This window comes from Lepisma saccharinum, chromosome 21, assembly GCF_977018435.1.
Source record: "Lepisma saccharinum chromosome 21, izLepSacc3.1, whole genome shotgun sequence".
NCBI classification, from domain to species: Eukaryota; Metazoa; Arthropoda; class Insecta; order Zygentoma; family Lepismatidae; genus Lepisma; species Lepisma saccharinum.
The window spans coordinates 11,529,688-11,546,776 of record NC_139249.1 but is presented as its reverse complement, the minus strand read 5'-3'; the positions used below and the strand labels follow the sequence as shown (position 1 = coordinate 11,546,776).

Sequence of the window (17,089 nt, the reverse complement as noted above, 5' to 3'; positions counted from 1 at the left end):
GTAGCAGGTTTTGGAGGACTGATGGACCCGTTAAAATGTCAAATAACTTCTAAACTATTTACTGCATTGAGCAGAGACTTGGACTGTCAGTATGGGGGATAATGTATCAATATTGGTGGAGATTATGTTGAAAAACAAAAACAATTTTCACCTCTGTATCTAACTTAGCATTTTTTTAATATACATTTGTAACCTACTTACTGACTTACTTATATACGAGGGCTTTCAGACCAAGGTGACAAGTGACATATATCGTTTGGAAGTGAACCTTCAGTAATCAATACAACCTTTCGAACTGAACCAACATGACACAACATGTGTAGTGTGTCCTGGGACTGGGCTGTTTTTGCAATGGCATCCACCATGTCGCTTCTGCCTGTTGTTTGTACGTGCATGATGAATGTTTGCTTGTAGGCTGAAAGGTGTCCACATTGCTTGTCGTTTTAGTGTGAACCTCCAGTGCTGCACTTCACTTTTCACCTGTCACTTCAATCTCAAATCCCCATCAGTGTTTATGCTCCCAGTAAAAGCATTTTTACACTTGAGTTAGACACTTTTGTACTCGTTTTGAGCTTGATGCACGCTCTGTTAAATTCAGAAGGAATTTTTTGTTCAATGGTGATTTGGAGACATATGAGTAGGTAATTTGGTTATTGTATTGGCTAATGTATTTATCATTTCTCATTCAGAATTTATTTGCATATGGAGATGTGGACGGGAAACGATACGAAGCTAAGCTGCAGCATCCCTTGGGCTTGTGTTGGTCTTCCAGGGAAAGAGTTGTCTATGTTGCCGACTCCTATAACCATAAGATTAAGAACATAAACATAGAGACTGGAGAATGCAGTACGTTCCTAGGGAATGGTAAACCTGGAGACGTTTGTGGAGCAGTTGCCACTGACATACAGGTAAGAATCTTGCATGATACAACTATTCAGGACTTTCTTGAATGTTTGGGTAACCACACTTTTCACAATTAAAAATACAGTCAACTCTCGATTTAACGACCTTTCACAGTTCCCGGGAAAGGGGTTGTTATTTCGAAGGGGTCGTTATTGGAATTTGCCCCAATTTTCTGCTTAAACGGAGCTCAAACGGACACAAAGATGCCTAGGAGATGGTAACACCATTTATCCTGGTAGTTATACAACCTGTTATGCACAGGATGCGTGTTGTGAGAAGGAAAATAGAACATGAAAATGTTTAAATAATTTAAAATAATGTTACTTTCTTTCAATTGTGCACAGTCGTTGCTTTTCTAGCTAATTATAGTTCATGAGAAACCCGTTTGCACCGAGACCTATGGAAAGGAAAACAATCTTTCGTTTATTGCAAGCGAAACTCGAAGAAACTTGACACCAGTCACACTGGCGCCAGCAAAAGTCTGGAGATAATCGGGCAGAATGAATGTTGGATTTTGTAGGGGTTTACTAGAGCATTGTCTGTTACAAGATTAACTGGTAAGATTAGATCTCTCTGGAGAAACAACACAACCTTTCTAGGCACCAGACAAAAAAAAAGGCGGGGATGTAATTTTCGTTCTGGTTCAGCTGTGTAAAGTACATCGCAAAAAAAAAAACACGTTTTCTTTGCTTCAACCTACTTCATTCACCCTCCCCCCCCCTCCCCATTCAAGAGAGCAGTCCAAACTCCTTCCTTGACTTGCATTGTAATCCAGTGTGAAAAAGGAAACGCGCAACTTGCGATCTGTCTTCACCCAGTGCGTATTCTAGGACACGTCATTAAACAGCGTCCCAGTCGAAAGTCGTTTAGGTTTGGAATTGAATTTCACTTTAAACTGTATATTTAGTCCCAATTAGCCCATCAGCATAAAATGAACTGAAAAGAAGCTTTATGAATCTGTGCATTTTTACATATCAAAATGGTAGATTGTTATTTACTCTCACGTTAATCGATGATTTAATGTTGGATTTAGGAGTATTCTCGATGTCAAACACCCACTCCTCCAAAAGTTTCCCCTTGAATGTCTTTTTAATGGATCTCAGCGACCATTCAGCACTTCTTTTTTTCACATGAATGGTTCTGAAGAAAAGTGGATGCGAATTAAATTTACAGTTTTGCTTATCAGAAGGCGCAGAACATGAAGTTATTTTAACTCTTGTTTTCCTTTCTGGAGATCGAATTCGTTATCTTCAAATGAAAACAGCTTTGCGAGATTCAAAACAATAACTTTTTCCTTCGCCCTGGATGAGTCATTGCTTTTATCTGCAAGCAAGAGCTTTTCAGCCACTAGACAAAACACTGGCGCCAGCTGCATCCTAAAAACAAGAAGACCGGCTGGAAGTTCGAGCAACAGGTGGCGGAAGGGAAACATCCCAGCATTTTAAAGATAACGCAACTGACTGTCGAAGACTGAACTTTTAACAACAGTGTAAAGAAGAAAGAAATGACCCTTGCTTTACGTTTTACCATGCAACAGACAATAATACGGGTAATATTTCCTATGCAGACAACAGCATAAAGAAAAAGACCTGAATTCTGCAATTATCAACATTGCCGTGTACACCAGTGGCGGAGAATAAGCTGGGGAAAAAGGGAGGGGAGTTTTTTTGGTTTTTTTTAAGAATATATCCAGAACTGGTTGCCCCATTTTAGACGTCAAAGGAAAGGAAGAGGGGTGGGTCCACTTCCACCCTCGCCTGTAATCAGCCCATGTGCACACACAAGCAAGAAAATCGCACCTGCCCCCCTTTGCTGACAGGAAAAAAAGGGAGAAGCCAGTCAGCCAACGGAACACTTTTTTGGCAGATATTACGACATCGACACAATTAGGAAAACGTATGAAGTGGGAAACGGGAGTTATGATGTACGTAAGATCGAAGTAAACTTTTGTGGAAACCTGGATGACAACGCATTAAGCGGGTTGACGATCTTTAGTTCGCCTATGTGGCTTTGATTATCTCTAACAGTTTCGCTTTTTTATGAAGTGTTGCAGTTAACAAAGAACACGTTTTGAATGAAAGCATTTACTGGAAGTTGTCAGCTACAAGGCCGAGAGTTGCTCACTCACGGGAACGTACTGAAATCTAGGTCAGAGCTGGACAGATGGGCCAGACTTCCAGGCGCCACGCATCTGTATTTTGGAACATTCCTGCGATCTTATCTCTGAAGGTGGTGTATTTATCGATGACAGAGCTTGACCTGCCATACACATTGGCAAAGACTGCAAGTCCAGCAGTCATTTCGGGCTGCTCCCCCCCCCCCCTCCTCACCTACGAGATTTCAGCAGCTCTTAGGACAAGGAAACAAGTCAAGGTCAATTTAAAATAACATCCAAGCACATTCGATCTTCTCTTCTCGCGTATCAAAGAGAAAGCGTGGCAAAACAAGCCTGGCGTGTTGGGTATCCGGTGCGGGGTAACATTGGTGCGCTTGAGGGAGGGGAGGGTAGAGGTCAAGTGCTATTGGTTTTCACTCAAGCATGGTGTGGTGGTGTCTATTTTTAGTTCAGACCCAATTGTGAGCGGTAGAGTGCTCGTGAAGGGAATGAATGGGGAAAAAAAACAATGCATTTTTCGGACGATTTCCTTCAATTTTTCAACTTTTTTCCAAATTTTTCAACTTTTTTCTAAATTTTTCACAGTTCCCGGGAATAGGGTCGTTACTTCGAGGGGGTCGTTATACCCGGGGTCGTAGAATCGAGAGTTGACTGTATATGGGTTCTTTCTTTATTCCAACATTTTGGATATGTTAAAGAGATATTTCTTAGTGGATTTCCAAAGTTCAAAATGTTAAAAAAAAGGGGAGGGTCTAAAATAGCATGAAAATCAACTAGAGCTGAACCGATACATTGTAAGAATTAAAAGTTCTTCAAAATATTGATTAATATTAATGTCTGGGTTTTCCACTCCAATTATAAGCAGTTTTACTTTAAAATGTTCAAAAATTACATCAGAGTATAATAATTTATTTATTTGAACACAACAGGCAAATGCCCAATTATAGTGTTCCATATTTTCTGATAAACATGAAGTATGTCAACGCTAAAGTACATTGTAAATGTACACAAAAGAAAGTATAGTTACTAAAAACAAAAACATTAAAATAATAATAATACAAGTATGATTGAAAGAGTAACATAAAATGTCAGACATAACTATCCAATACAAGAATTGCCTACATGAACACAAAATTTCAAATATTACAATGTACAAATAATATCTTTACGCTCAATGTTTCAGATCTGAACCACCAACGGACAAAACAAAATATAAAGATACACTTACATAATGCATTATAATTTACATGAAGTATGAAATTGATATAAACATAGTAAAAAACTTGTTTTGTAAACAAAATAGTTTTTCACACAATTTTGGTACAAAATCAATGTGAACTTTGAATTTTGCATAACCTGCAGGATACTTTGACTTTGTGAAAGTGTCACACTGCTTTTTTCGCAGACCACAGGAATGGTCAAAATGCTGGAAAAGCTTTAGCTAGTATTGGTAATTAAAATTCAACTAAAGAGACTCACGTTTTTGAGTTACTTTTTCAGTATCAGCAGTGTGCTGTACGAGTGTGTGGTGCTTGGATTGGATTGATTTGGTATATTTTACTTAGGTTTTATGCCACTTTTGGCTAATCACGAATATGAGAATGAGTGATGATATGTTGAAATTAGTAAAATGACACTCATAAATAAAGCCCATGCCCACGCAGGGATTCAAACCCGGAACCGTTAGCATCGTACCGTGCTTGACCACAGAAGTCAGAATGTGGGTTAGTGTATCCAGCTTGTTACGTACTTTCACTTTGTAAGAAATGTCCATGATACCATTCAATTTATCTTCTAGTTCAATGAACCTGGTGGCATCTGCATTAACGAAGATGGGACTAGGATATATGTAGCCGATACTAACAACCATAGCATTAAAGTTGTTAACTTGAAGGAGATGTTTGTGAATCAAGTGAGTACATCCATACATCATTCAATATTTATTTATCCCAATTTTCTATTAGACAGGATAATAATGAATTCTAACTATAGTGTAAAATGAACCTGGAGTTGAACGGCATTGGGGGTGTCACTATTCATATTAGCGACCTCGAAAACTATGAATTCCACACTAATATCGGTCGTTTTTGATTATTTTTATGTCACCCCCTTCCTACCCCACCCCTAGGGGTGTCTTACCCCCACAGTATTTCTTTCCAGATTGCAAGTTATATGTGTACCAAGTTTGGTTGAAATTGCTCCAGGCGCTCGAGAGTTATGCCGGAACATACACACACACATCCAATTTATGGACAAACACTAAGTACTAACTGATTAAAATAACACTATAAAAATTATTGATTTGACAAATTCTATCATATTTTGAAGGTCACCTAATGCCTTGTGCTGCGACGGTCTTGTTGGACTTAACTTGTAACAGGTAAAGCAGATACAGCATGAAGACAAATAGGACAAACCTTGTCTAGACTAGTGATCCTCTTTTGCGGCATTGTCAATGGAGGAATTTGCAGGTTCGATTCACCTCGTTCCCTTGCAATAAAGGGGTTCTGGGTTTGCTACCTGGTGGAGGCACAGGGACATTCAGCACAAAGATAAACAAACAGACATAGTGTTCTATGACAGTTACTTCTCTTAAAAAGAGTACACCTTTAAAACCTGGTCTGCTAAAGATCAACTATTAAATTGGCATGAGAGAACCAGAGTAACATAACTCCAAAAATGCGCTGTTTCATTTTTTAATGTATCTGCTTGCTTGAGACCATTATTTGGAGTCAGATCAATGTATCTCCCCTCCAAAAATCACTAAAAATGAAGATATGTATCTCTACCTTACTGTTGAGAAGAGATGGAACCATGTTGATCTGACTCCCAAGTATAGCTCCTCAAAGTGAGTAGGTAGTTTAAACCATTTTACCAGTGGCGTCGCGTACGGTTCGCATACGAGTGTTCACAATAATGTTTTTGTACTGAATGCAGATATACTCCTTTCCCTTGTAACTTCATCTTCAATTGAAAAAGTGAGAATAACAGTTCGATTTATTTTCAACAATTTCCCCCCAAAATCACGCTATATTTGAAGTAATGCAAGAAGGACCTAGGGGAAATTGTCCCTCCCCCTTAAAATCTGCCAGGTTTAGCGAATTGTCGCTAAAGTTTGCAACTATATAGCACAGACCTTTTCGAGTCCTCCTAGACATGTCTTGTATATGCTGCACTCTGGTGCCGAATGTAAGAAGTATTGTCGCTTGCATCAATGTTCGCACAGCGAACTGAACATCTTCGGGGTATAGTAGCCAACAGCTCCTTAGCTGTCAGCTCTATGCAACACGCACAGCAATTGTGTTCAACGCCCTCCGTGGAACACCGTAGGAGTCAGTGTTACCAACTATCTAAAAAAGTTATCAGACGTGAAATAAGTCGTGTCAGAGTAAATTTTGTGTATATACTCGTACATCAAACATAGTATTTTTTTAATAAAAATATATGTGTGTGTGCATTTAATATGTACATAATTTAAGATACATGAGTGTTCAGGTGCTCATGCGACGCACCTGCATTTTACATTCCTCTGATTCTCACATGAATATTCTAATACTGAATTGCCTAATACAGTTTGCCAATTTGGTTCTTTGGCATAATAAAGTTTTGTATCAATAATATAGTGGAAAGAACCATAGAAGAATTATTTGCCATCTGATTTTGTGTCTTAATCCAATATAACTTATTTTATGTAAAAATAACTATTATTTAATTTCAGCTTATAATCAACACAACGGAACCAGACATCTCAACAAAAGCCCCATATGATATTGTAGAAAACTATGATGTGGGTATTAACCCAGAGGGAGGCAGCTTAACTATCAAACTTAAAGTTGATGTTGGGGAGCAACTTACATTAACAGAAGGAGCTCCTCAGAAGTGGAACCTACAATTACCAGGTAATTCTCAATCGCTGTTCAAGTTCTAACTTGAAGATTGTGAGTTGCTAGATGCACAATGTGCATGTACGTCATGGGTATGGGGAGCCCATTGCAGGACTATACATTTCACAAAAATGTAACATTTGTCAGAAAAGTTCCTGGACTGATGTTTAAAAAAATATAATTCACCTTACCAACTATTGGTCCTTTGTTCTGTCAAAGTAGTCTGCAAAGTAAGAGCAGCCCTCAAGACCAAAACATGCCCGCTCTAATAAAGACTATTTTACTATTATTATCTATACACAGCTGGCAGCGTTTCTGGAGGTGTCGGAAGAAAGCAGAAAAAGCCGCTTGTGAGATGCTTCTCAACACATCTGTCACAGCCTTTTTGATTGCGAGATGTTGCTTTATTTTTGGTGGTATTTTCACACAGGAAAACAGAAAGAAATCATGCAGCAACAGATCGGGCAAATATGGAGGATGTGGAAGAGCAGGTATGGGGCCTTACATTATCATGCAAGAGGAACCATTGCCAGATACCTGCAAGTAAGGTTGCCAGTGGCAAATTGCCTCTCACAAGCGTTACAGTATCTCAGTGTAAGTTTTGGTTCATCGTCTGTCCTTGAGGCAGAAAATCATGTGCTGTTGAAGGCCGGCCTGTTCATGAATCATCTTCCACTGAAACCCAGTCCTCCCGAAACCTCTTGTGCATTCAAACACATGGGCTCTATATAATGCCTCATCACTAGACTTCTGATTTTAGGTTTTTAACCTATTTTTTCCTTTGAAGGTATATAACAAATAAGAAGTTATGTCAGCGTTTTGTTAAAAACGCAACTGATGAAGTTTTATAGTGCCTAAAAAAACTATATTGCTTGTTAGAACCTATTTTAGAGGTTCATGTGCCTAAATCAAGCCTTTTTTTAGGTTTTTATGTATTTTTAATGGTTTTACAGGATTTTTATGTCACACAGAGGCATTTGCTTTGTTTTCCACAAAAAATCCAATGACGAACTATGACGGTACGTCAGAGGTGAGGGTTACCTGCATGCAATCACGTCACGAGAGCACCCGAAAAAGATTCCCTTGACACCAAAATTACAACAACTTCAAACTTGTATTCTTCAGATGGCTCTCATGTGTCATACCCGTAACGCGGGAAGCGCAGATTGGTTGATTACTGAAGAGGAAATCAAACCCCAAAAGAGATTATATTTATGTTGAAAACTAAATTTATCCAATAAAAATAAAATATTCAAATAAAGGATATACTTGACTGAGTCACCAAATAATTCAACCTTTGACTTCAAATTCAGAATTAGCACAAAAGTATCTGGTGTAATTCACATGTTTTACCCCAACCCACTTCCATGTCTCTCTAGCATGTCAATCGTATTTCAAATTTTTGAAGTTACCCAAATTCCTAACCTATCCCTGGATATATGCCATGTCAATTGGAAGCATAAGATAACATTAGATACATAGGCAGGACACACAAAGTTTTCCCTTCTGTAAGGAAACACACAAATATTAATACATGAAATATGCACTTATCACATACCAATTCTAGTGAATATATTCAGGGTGAAATAGAACTCATAAATTACTTAACTCATTTATTAATATGAGATATTACATCTCTGACACATATCAACAACTGCAGCTGTTTGTTTATTCAAAAGCAAACACCTCGTTGCTTATTGCAGCATGAACAGCTGATTTTAAGACTTTGTAAATCTTTCCACTATGTGACAAGTTAGACAACATCGCCTCATTTGCACAAAAATTACCATAAGGTAATATCATTAACTAGAATCATTCTTGAACAGAAGGTTCAAAGCAATTGTACATCAATTACAAGCCGTGAAAATATTCATTATTCTGTCTTTGTCTGCAACCTACATGCCCATATAAGGACATATGACCTTGAAATATTTTGACGTTTTAAAGAACTTTGTTATTGATTTCTACCCAGACATAAATTACAGGGGTAAACACCTATTCAAAGTTCTAGCTTTTCTGATAGATTTAATCAGGTTTTGTTCTAGTTATTTGAGAAAACTCAATTATTTATTATAATGGCATCGCCCGCCATTTGCTGCAAGCCACGAGATTCAGAACAATCATTTTGCGATCTATATTTCACCCCTTGAATCACACGCTAGCATGCTTTGTCCACAAACGTATTTTAGGCAGATCTACCCAATAAGTACTAAAACATGAGCTTATGAAAGATATGTAACTACAACGGCTTACCTCCTGAAGCGGTGGGATCACGTGAAGCCTTCACTCACCCTACCTTTTTTCATGGATCGTTATAAATGTTCGATTTCACTTTCACTAAATGCCCGTTCCATCAGACGATCTCCGGTTGTTCAAAATAGTAATACATTACTCCAACGTTGTCCACGTATCCTGTGAAAGCCAATCTTTGAGGATTATTTTCCTCTCGTTCTGCATCAAACCTACCAAAATTCCACCATCCTTTATTCGCCACACTTTCCCTCCCAAGTTCCAACAACTCTTTTTTACATCACGTTTTTCCGCATTTACAAAAACAATATTTCTGAACATATTATTGAACATAAATATATATGTGTATGTATCAAAGATCTTATTATAATAAAGACTTAAATATTAATAGTTATTTATTTATGTGAAATATGGAGAATATCGCACTGTATGAATCAACTTTTAATGTTAAGTGCACAAATTGGAAGACCCCGTAAAATCGCTGTCAGCCCGAAATGTCCCTGTGCAAAAGGCGACATCAAACTTTTTGCGGTATTTATTATTAAAATAAAGGATTTTATAACCTAAAGTCAAAACGTGCTACCAGAAAGCTTAAATATGAATCAAAATGGATTTTATCATAAGATCGATTTCTACACGAGACGTAACTCGAGAATTTATAGTTTAATTCCTAAAATTCCGATTGGGACCTTCCAACATTAATTTTTTCATAGTAACGTGAGCAGTGATTATTTTAACAGCGCTAATACTCCATCTTTCGTGAATTCTATGAATTACTTGTATTCAGTGTACCTGGACGTGTTTAAATCACAGTGTGTGTAGGCAAGATAAGATAAATCAGCCATATGACGATATCTGTCATAGAACGTGTTTGAAATATACTCTCTGTCGATTTCCCTTCCTCCAAGTCCATGGTGATTTTTCAAAGCTCTAAACAAAGCAAAATGTCTGGTGCCACTCTTACCTGTACAGTCCAAAGTGGTCTGATCTTTCACGTCACATTGGTGCTTTGTGGCATTCATGCCTTGCAAACTAACATTTCAGGATTGAAGTTTGCACCACTTGTTGAGAGATTATTTTCAGCATATAAGATGATCCTTACAGACAAAATTGCGGAGTTTGACTGTGGATAACATGAAAACACATTGTTACCTAACTATACGGAGAAGAGTGGATTTTAATAGTAAATTTCCAATGGTAAGTTCTGCCATCACTGTAGGGTTAGGCAACACACATAATGTTATGCAAGATAGTGTGTATTTCAGGATATAGGTGTCTCATTTTAATTGCCGGTTACTATACCTAATCATAATTTTTCAGGAATTTTGACCTATTAAGTTTTTTTTAACGTACTTCAGGATTTTTCGAATTTCAACAAGATTTTTAGGACCTATTTTAGGATTTTTAGAACCTATTTTAGGATTTTTAAAACCTATTTTAGGATTTTTAGAACCTATTTTGAGATTTTTAGTACCTATTTTAGGATTTCTAAAACCTATTTTAGGATTTTTAGAACCTACTTTAGGATTTTTAGAGCCTATTTTGAGATTCTTAGAGCCTATTTTAGGATTTTTAGAACCTATTTTGGGATTTTTAGAACCTATTTTAGGATTTTTAAAACCTATTTTAGGATTTTTAGAACCTATTTTAGGATTTCTAAAACCTATTTTAGGATTTTTAGAACCTATTTTAGGATTTTTAGAGCCTATTTTGAGATTCTTAGAGCCTATTTTAGGATTTTTAGAACCTATTTTGGGATTTTTAGAACCTATTTTAGGATTTTTAAAACCTATTTTAGGATTTCTAGAACCTATTTTGAGATTTTTAGTACCTATTTTAGGATTTCTAAAACCTATTTTAGGATTTTTAGAACCTATTTTAGGATTTTTAGAGCCTATTTTGAGATTCTTAGAGCCTATTTTGAGATTCTTAGAGCCTATTTTAGGATTTTTAGAACCTATTTTGGGATTTTTAGAACCTATTTTAGGATTTTTAGAGCCTATTTTGAGATTTTTAGATCCTATTTTAGGAACCTAAAAGCACACTTTTTAGAACCTAAAAATCTGATATGTACTGATCACCATAGGCTTGCTGTATTGTTCCATGTTTCCGTATGTGTTTTTTCTAGTATAACACAGAACTTATTAACTCTCTGCTCCAACTCTGTGTCACCTGTGTAACCTCAACTAACATGACTGTGTGTTGCTACATGCAGCCCTGCCACATGATGCTGGTTACACACACTGCTTCCAAGGACATGTAAATTCACAACACACATCAGGTGGCAGGAATTGTAGCTTTCCTGGTGCCGTGATTCGAAGAAGTTTTCTTGGGTTACCAGTCAGGTTGCATCCGCATACATTGCTTTCATGATCAGTCACTGGACAGTAATGCTGATTTAACCTGGCTGGTAACACAAGAACACTTGTACATATCAGGTGACTCAGATCCCATATTTTAACAGCGTACATGTCAAGTTTCAAAATTCCCCAGACGAAGGTTCATTTCTCCCAATCAAGCATCCAGACAATTGTGTATGCTTTCTCCATTTCAGACTTTATGGTCCCGTTGTATACATATGAATGTAAAACATACTTAAATTTCATCGCCATACGAGAACTGTATGTACATGACAAAGTGGTATATCAAACAAAGCACCTTTCAGTGTGTCACGATGCATTTTGTATAAATGTGGAAAATTAAGATTTTGCAAGAATGTTGGATAGACTCTATACATGAATGCTGATGTGATACCAACATTAACGAACATTATACGAGGGTTATTTTTTGAGTAAGGTCCATTTTGCAATAAGAACGAAGTAAACATTTTTCAAAAAAACATTTATTTTCTGAATTTACATACACTTCTCTATTTTTCTACATAATTTCCTTGCCGGTTTAAACATTTATCGTAATGAAATACGAGTTTTTGGATACCCTCCTCATAGAACTCTGCCCCCTGTGATGATAGCCAGTTACTCACAGTCGTTTTAACTTCTTCATCAGTGTCTAAATGCTTGCTGCCCAGGAAGGTCTTCAGATGGCGAAAGGGGTGGTAGTCACTAGGTGTAAGGTCTGTTTGTGAATACAGTTTGAAATTGCATGTGCACGTGGGAATGACTATGAGTTCACGCACAGGCTCCCGGCATTCTTTGAGCAGCATCATGGCAACGGTGTTTTGGGACAGGCAGGGTGTTTTGTTTCTTTGCTGCAAGGAACAACAATTAACTCGGCATCCATGAGTAACTGGCTATCATCATAGGCGGCAGAGTTGTATGAGGAGGGTATCCAAAAACTCGTAGTTCGTTACGATAAAAGTTTAAACCGGCAAGGAAATTATGTAGAAAAATAGAGAAGTGTAAGTAAATTCAGAAAATAAATGTTTTTTCTTAAAAAACATTTACTTACTTCGTTTTTATTGCAAAACAGACCTTACTTAAAAAATAACCCTCGTATTATTTATGTTCTCCCATTTTAAAATTGACATCAATAGTTAGAAATGCTAGAACCTTGCAACTTTAATCTGCAATGTTCTTAGCTTTATTCATCCTCATATAGAAAAAAATGGTTACTTATTAACGTTTTTCTTTTTCAGATGACAGTTGGTCAGCAGATAAAATTGGTGGTGATTATCTACCTGAAGTATCAGTGAGCATAGCTGTACCCAGAACAACAGCTGACACATCAAGCATACTTTCTGTCTACTTCAAGCTGTTTACTTGCGTAAAAGGGTCTCAATGCACAATGAAACACTTTGGGTTCCAAGTGAATGTCAACCACAAGGACAACTATAGTTCTGAAGAAACACTTGAAATATCTCATTTAGCAACATGAGTTTATCAGTACTGAGCGTAAAAACTAACACTTGTGATGGAGTAGTTCTTGGATGATGAGTGAAGTAATATAACATGCAACTTGGGCCCTTAATGCTTGCTATTAACTCAGATCTCAAAGTTTTAACCAGCAACTACTGTTCCTGTCATAGTAAAGGTTATTGGTTGCTTTTAGCAGTATTTGTTGCAGACCCATAAACAGATCTTTTTGGAATGAAATTTTAAATCTTTCAATTTTGTGCTGCTTTTAATTATTATTTTTTTAAAGTAAAAAACCAAAGGTTTATTTATTTATTTTCAAACTACTTCCCATTGTAGTAATGTTAGTAATTATATTTACAAAATTTTAATGCCTTGAATGCATTTCTCGAGATTACAAATGAAGCAAACAGCATTTTTACTTTTCAGCTTCATAAAAAATAACAGCTTTTTTTATTATTATTTAATAAAACTCTTTTACCACTTTTGGCTAAACATAATGATGAAGATGAATGATCATTATATAAAACTGATGAAGGGATGTTCACAAAGAACACCCAGCACATGCTGGGTGGTGATATCAGGGCCTCCCCGATGGTGCAGTGGTAACATCGTTGCCTTGTAATCAAGGGGTCCCAGGTTCGATACCCGGTGAAGGCACATAGTGGTTCGGATTCGACTTTAAACTGTAGGTCCAGTCCAGATTAGCCTTACTGTGCATAAAGTGGACTTAAAACACCAACTAAATCAATCAATCAATCAGTTCAGTGGTGATATGATAAGTTGACAACTTGATGATGCATCGACTGGCTAAAAGTAAAAGTTATGCTAATTTCATTTGACATTTTAGGAAGCCTAAATACGTAATGAGGAACTAGTAGTATGCACTGTAAGGAACTTTTAAATTGATACAAAAAAAGTCTTTGTTGCAGCCAATCTAATGTGACTTAACTAAGTTTCCTACTATGGTTCAATCATCAGCATTTGTTGTGTATTAAAAAAAAATTGTTCAACATTTTGGAGAATGACAGGTACTTTGATTTCATTTATACAAACCAGGGGAATGTGCATGTAGTTGTATGTCTAATTATCTTAATTTTTAATACTCTAATGGTGCTATAGTGTTGATGCATTTTGCAGAAAACATTCATCTGGTTACATGATTGGAAGGTACATTGTCACATATTTCTAATGAGTAGATATGATTTTCAACATTTCATTTTAAATAAATAATGTGATTTTTTCACTTACTTTTGTTGGCATTTCTGGCACATTTTTAGTTCTATCTAGGGCTAAGCCGATGCCACTGGTATCAATTGAAGTTTTTTTTAATACTTTTTCTGCATTTTTATTGTTCTTGGGAATGAGCCATGCGATAGTTTCACAGTACAATTATCCTGGGTGTTATACAAAATTTGAGGTTTCCAGTTGTTTTACATCAATATTATGTGAAAAGACTGTATTTTGTGATTGCATAACAGGTATTTTAATATACTGATATGCAGAGCCCGGAAAATGTTCTTCAGAGCTAGGCGCCAGCTCTGAAAATCAGGTGCCGGGGGGAAAAAATCAATGGCTAATGAAATACAAATCATCATGTACATGTTTACATTTTTTAGCTTTAAATTGCAATTAAAAAGGTACAAATTTACCTTTGTGTTGAGAGGCTATCCACTAACGTATTAACTGTAGTTTGTTGAAGAAATATGCCCAATTTATCGATTGTTTTGTTAAGCACACATGGAGTCACACTGACATATTCACACCACATAATGTAAAAAAATATTGATCCCAAACTGATCCCAAGTCATTTACAAAAAGTTCCAGATCACGTGGCAGTCAAGTCGATTCACCAATCTCACAATTGTGAACCCCATTCTACACAAGCCTTATGGTTTTGGCACTAAAATATGCAAATCATGTTATTGTTTAATTATGAAGTGCTTGCCATGAGAAAGCAGGTGGGAGGGGGTAACAGAGTAAGACGTCACTGTTGATTCTACAAAATGTGCACAACGTTGATAAAAATTAATAATTTGCTACCTTACACTGTACTGCAATTTGAACTTGGAATCTTCAAAGTTTCGTGCATACAAATTTAAAAACGGCAATATTACAACAAAATATGAGTCGCCATGGTGACCTGGATTTTTTGAGCCCTGCTGGTATGTAATTTTTGAATTTTTTAAAGCATAACTGTAGTAAACTCATGCTAATAATTGGAGTGGGATACACCCACTAATATTAATCAATATTTTGAACAATATTGAAGCATTCATATCAGTTGGAATCAGTGAGAGTATCGATATCGGCTCAGCCCTAGTTTTAACAAAATATTTCCTATCCAAACTGGCAAACAGTTGAAATACTTGTTAAAAACCAAAACATGTGAACATAAGTGTAAAAATAACTTATTTCTTCATATGCTTTAATTTTATTGAAATACATAAAACCATATCATGGATTAATGTGAATCAACGAACTAAATTGGTGGTATTTGCAGCTTTAACTTTTTAATTTTTCAGTGGTAAAGGTAATGCAAAAATACTCTACTGTATTGCTTGCTTAACAAATTGAACAAGGCTTTAATATTTAAATGCTTGTATTTTTTGATAAAATGTGATCCTTTATAGACATGTTTGTACTTACAATCAATAAATTATAGTTTTACACATTAACTTTCATTTTACTTGTAAAGTGTGGTCAAAATTCACTATTTTGCATCAAGTAATGATCCTACATCACTTGGAAAAAAAAAAGTTTTTGAATTGTCTATTGCTTTTAGGCACTATCAATCAGCTGATGGATAAAAGTAAGCCACTAAAAGTAATTAAAAATATATGACATATTGCTGGCTGAATACTATGTTGTTGTATGTCCAACTGCACTGATTTTGCAGGAGATGTGATTAATAGTTTGACATTGGAATACACTTCAAGATTTGAGCAAATGTTTTATTAATGTTGATAATTCACACCACCCGACAGCTAGATACATTGCTTCAAAACAAGATGCACTAGCCTGTAACAAATGCGATAACGTGTCGGACAAAAAGTGGAGATACGTTGGTCCAAAGTACTAGGTAACGAAACTTTATGGAAAGTGGAGATTAATAACACACACACAATGACACAGCATCCCTATAGAGGACTCCTCAAGGGCAAAGAGAAAGTAGTTAACAACCCCAGGAAACCTGGAAAAAGTCTATGAGCAAGAAAACAACTGAGAAGAGGTGAAGGCACTGGCCCAAAACAAAAGCCAATGGAGTAAACTCAGTTAAAATACTAAGAGTAACACACAAGAGTGTTCTAAATATTAAACTTTTATTCACAAATTCACCAATGAAAAATGTTCATAATTTATACTGTTACTATTGCACTTTAATAACACATCTAAAGGATTTAAATTTCATTCCAAAAGTCATCTCAAAGAATAACACATTCATGAAAGCTTCTGTTCTATACAACAAAAATCAAAATCACCTCTTTTTAGGTTTATACAGATGTCGCCGAGAATGTTCTGTTTCATCGGAATTCCTTACAAGAGGAGTGAAAATACACACACACAAAAAAATATCTATTTACAAATAAATAATACTGTTTGCTGCAAATGCTTGTTGAAGCAGGTCATTTTCATTTTCCACTCGACTCCCATGTTTTTTGGTTACTGATGGAAAAAATCCAAATACCTTGTAGAATCAAATACTGTTACCATCTGGAAGGTGGAGACGGCAGAACCTCCCGGAAAGGCACACACTCGGGAATGCTGGGTCATCATCTCATTGTAGTGAATCCCGGGGAACGTGGAGAAGTCGTGAATGAATTCTTGCTGAAAATTGCCGATCGTGTTCCTTATCAGCAAGCTCAGAGATGGCCTGTCTTTCCCAAACCTACAACAGGAGGAATAGCAGTGATCACAGAGAACGAATCGCAAACTTCCATCAGATGTTGCATCATTTGAGGGGTTCAGAGCACAAGTGGAGTAATTCCAGTTTTCAGAAAAAGACACAGTTCAGTAAATTAGTACAGGATGTCTACAATTTTGCAAAAACAAAATTCCCTGACTTTTCCAGATCAAGAAACAAAATTTTCCAGACCAGCTAAATATTACATTTCATGTATTTA

At 36.4% G+C, this 17,089-nt stretch overlaps 2 protein-coding genes across 4 annotated transcripts in view; one reads left to right on the top strand and one right to left on the bottom strand.

Annotated features, from left to right (window-relative positions):
- Window positions 1-15,637, top strand: part of LOC146003904 (NHL repeat-containing protein 2) — a 29,192-nt gene extending 13,555 nt beyond the window's left edge. For all 3 annotated transcript variants that reach the window (XM_083142380.1, XM_083142379.1, XM_083142381.1), the window contains 4 exons: window positions 690-908; window positions 4,818-4,931; window positions 6,738-6,918; window positions 12,749-15,637. In XM_083142380.1, the coding sequence (XP_082998506.1) occupies window positions 690-908; window positions 4,818-4,931; window positions 6,738-6,918; window positions 12,749-12,987 (753 nt within the window). In that variant the 3' untranslated portion in view covers window positions 12,988-15,637. The remainder of the gene's footprint in view (window positions 1-689; window positions 909-4,817; window positions 4,932-6,737; window positions 6,919-12,748) is intronic.
- A 184-nt stretch (window positions 15,638-15,821) lies between these two features.
- LOC146004105 (F-box/LRR-repeat protein 18-like) overlaps window positions 15,822-17,089 on the bottom strand; it is a 38,260-nt gene continuing 36,992 nt past the window's right edge. Inside the window, exon 10 of the mRNA XM_083142768.1 lies at window positions 15,822-16,854. Within this exon, the coding sequence (XP_082998894.1) occupies window positions 16,629-16,854 (226 nt within the window). The 3' untranslated portion in view covers window positions 15,822-16,628. The remainder of the gene's footprint in view (window positions 16,855-17,089) is intronic.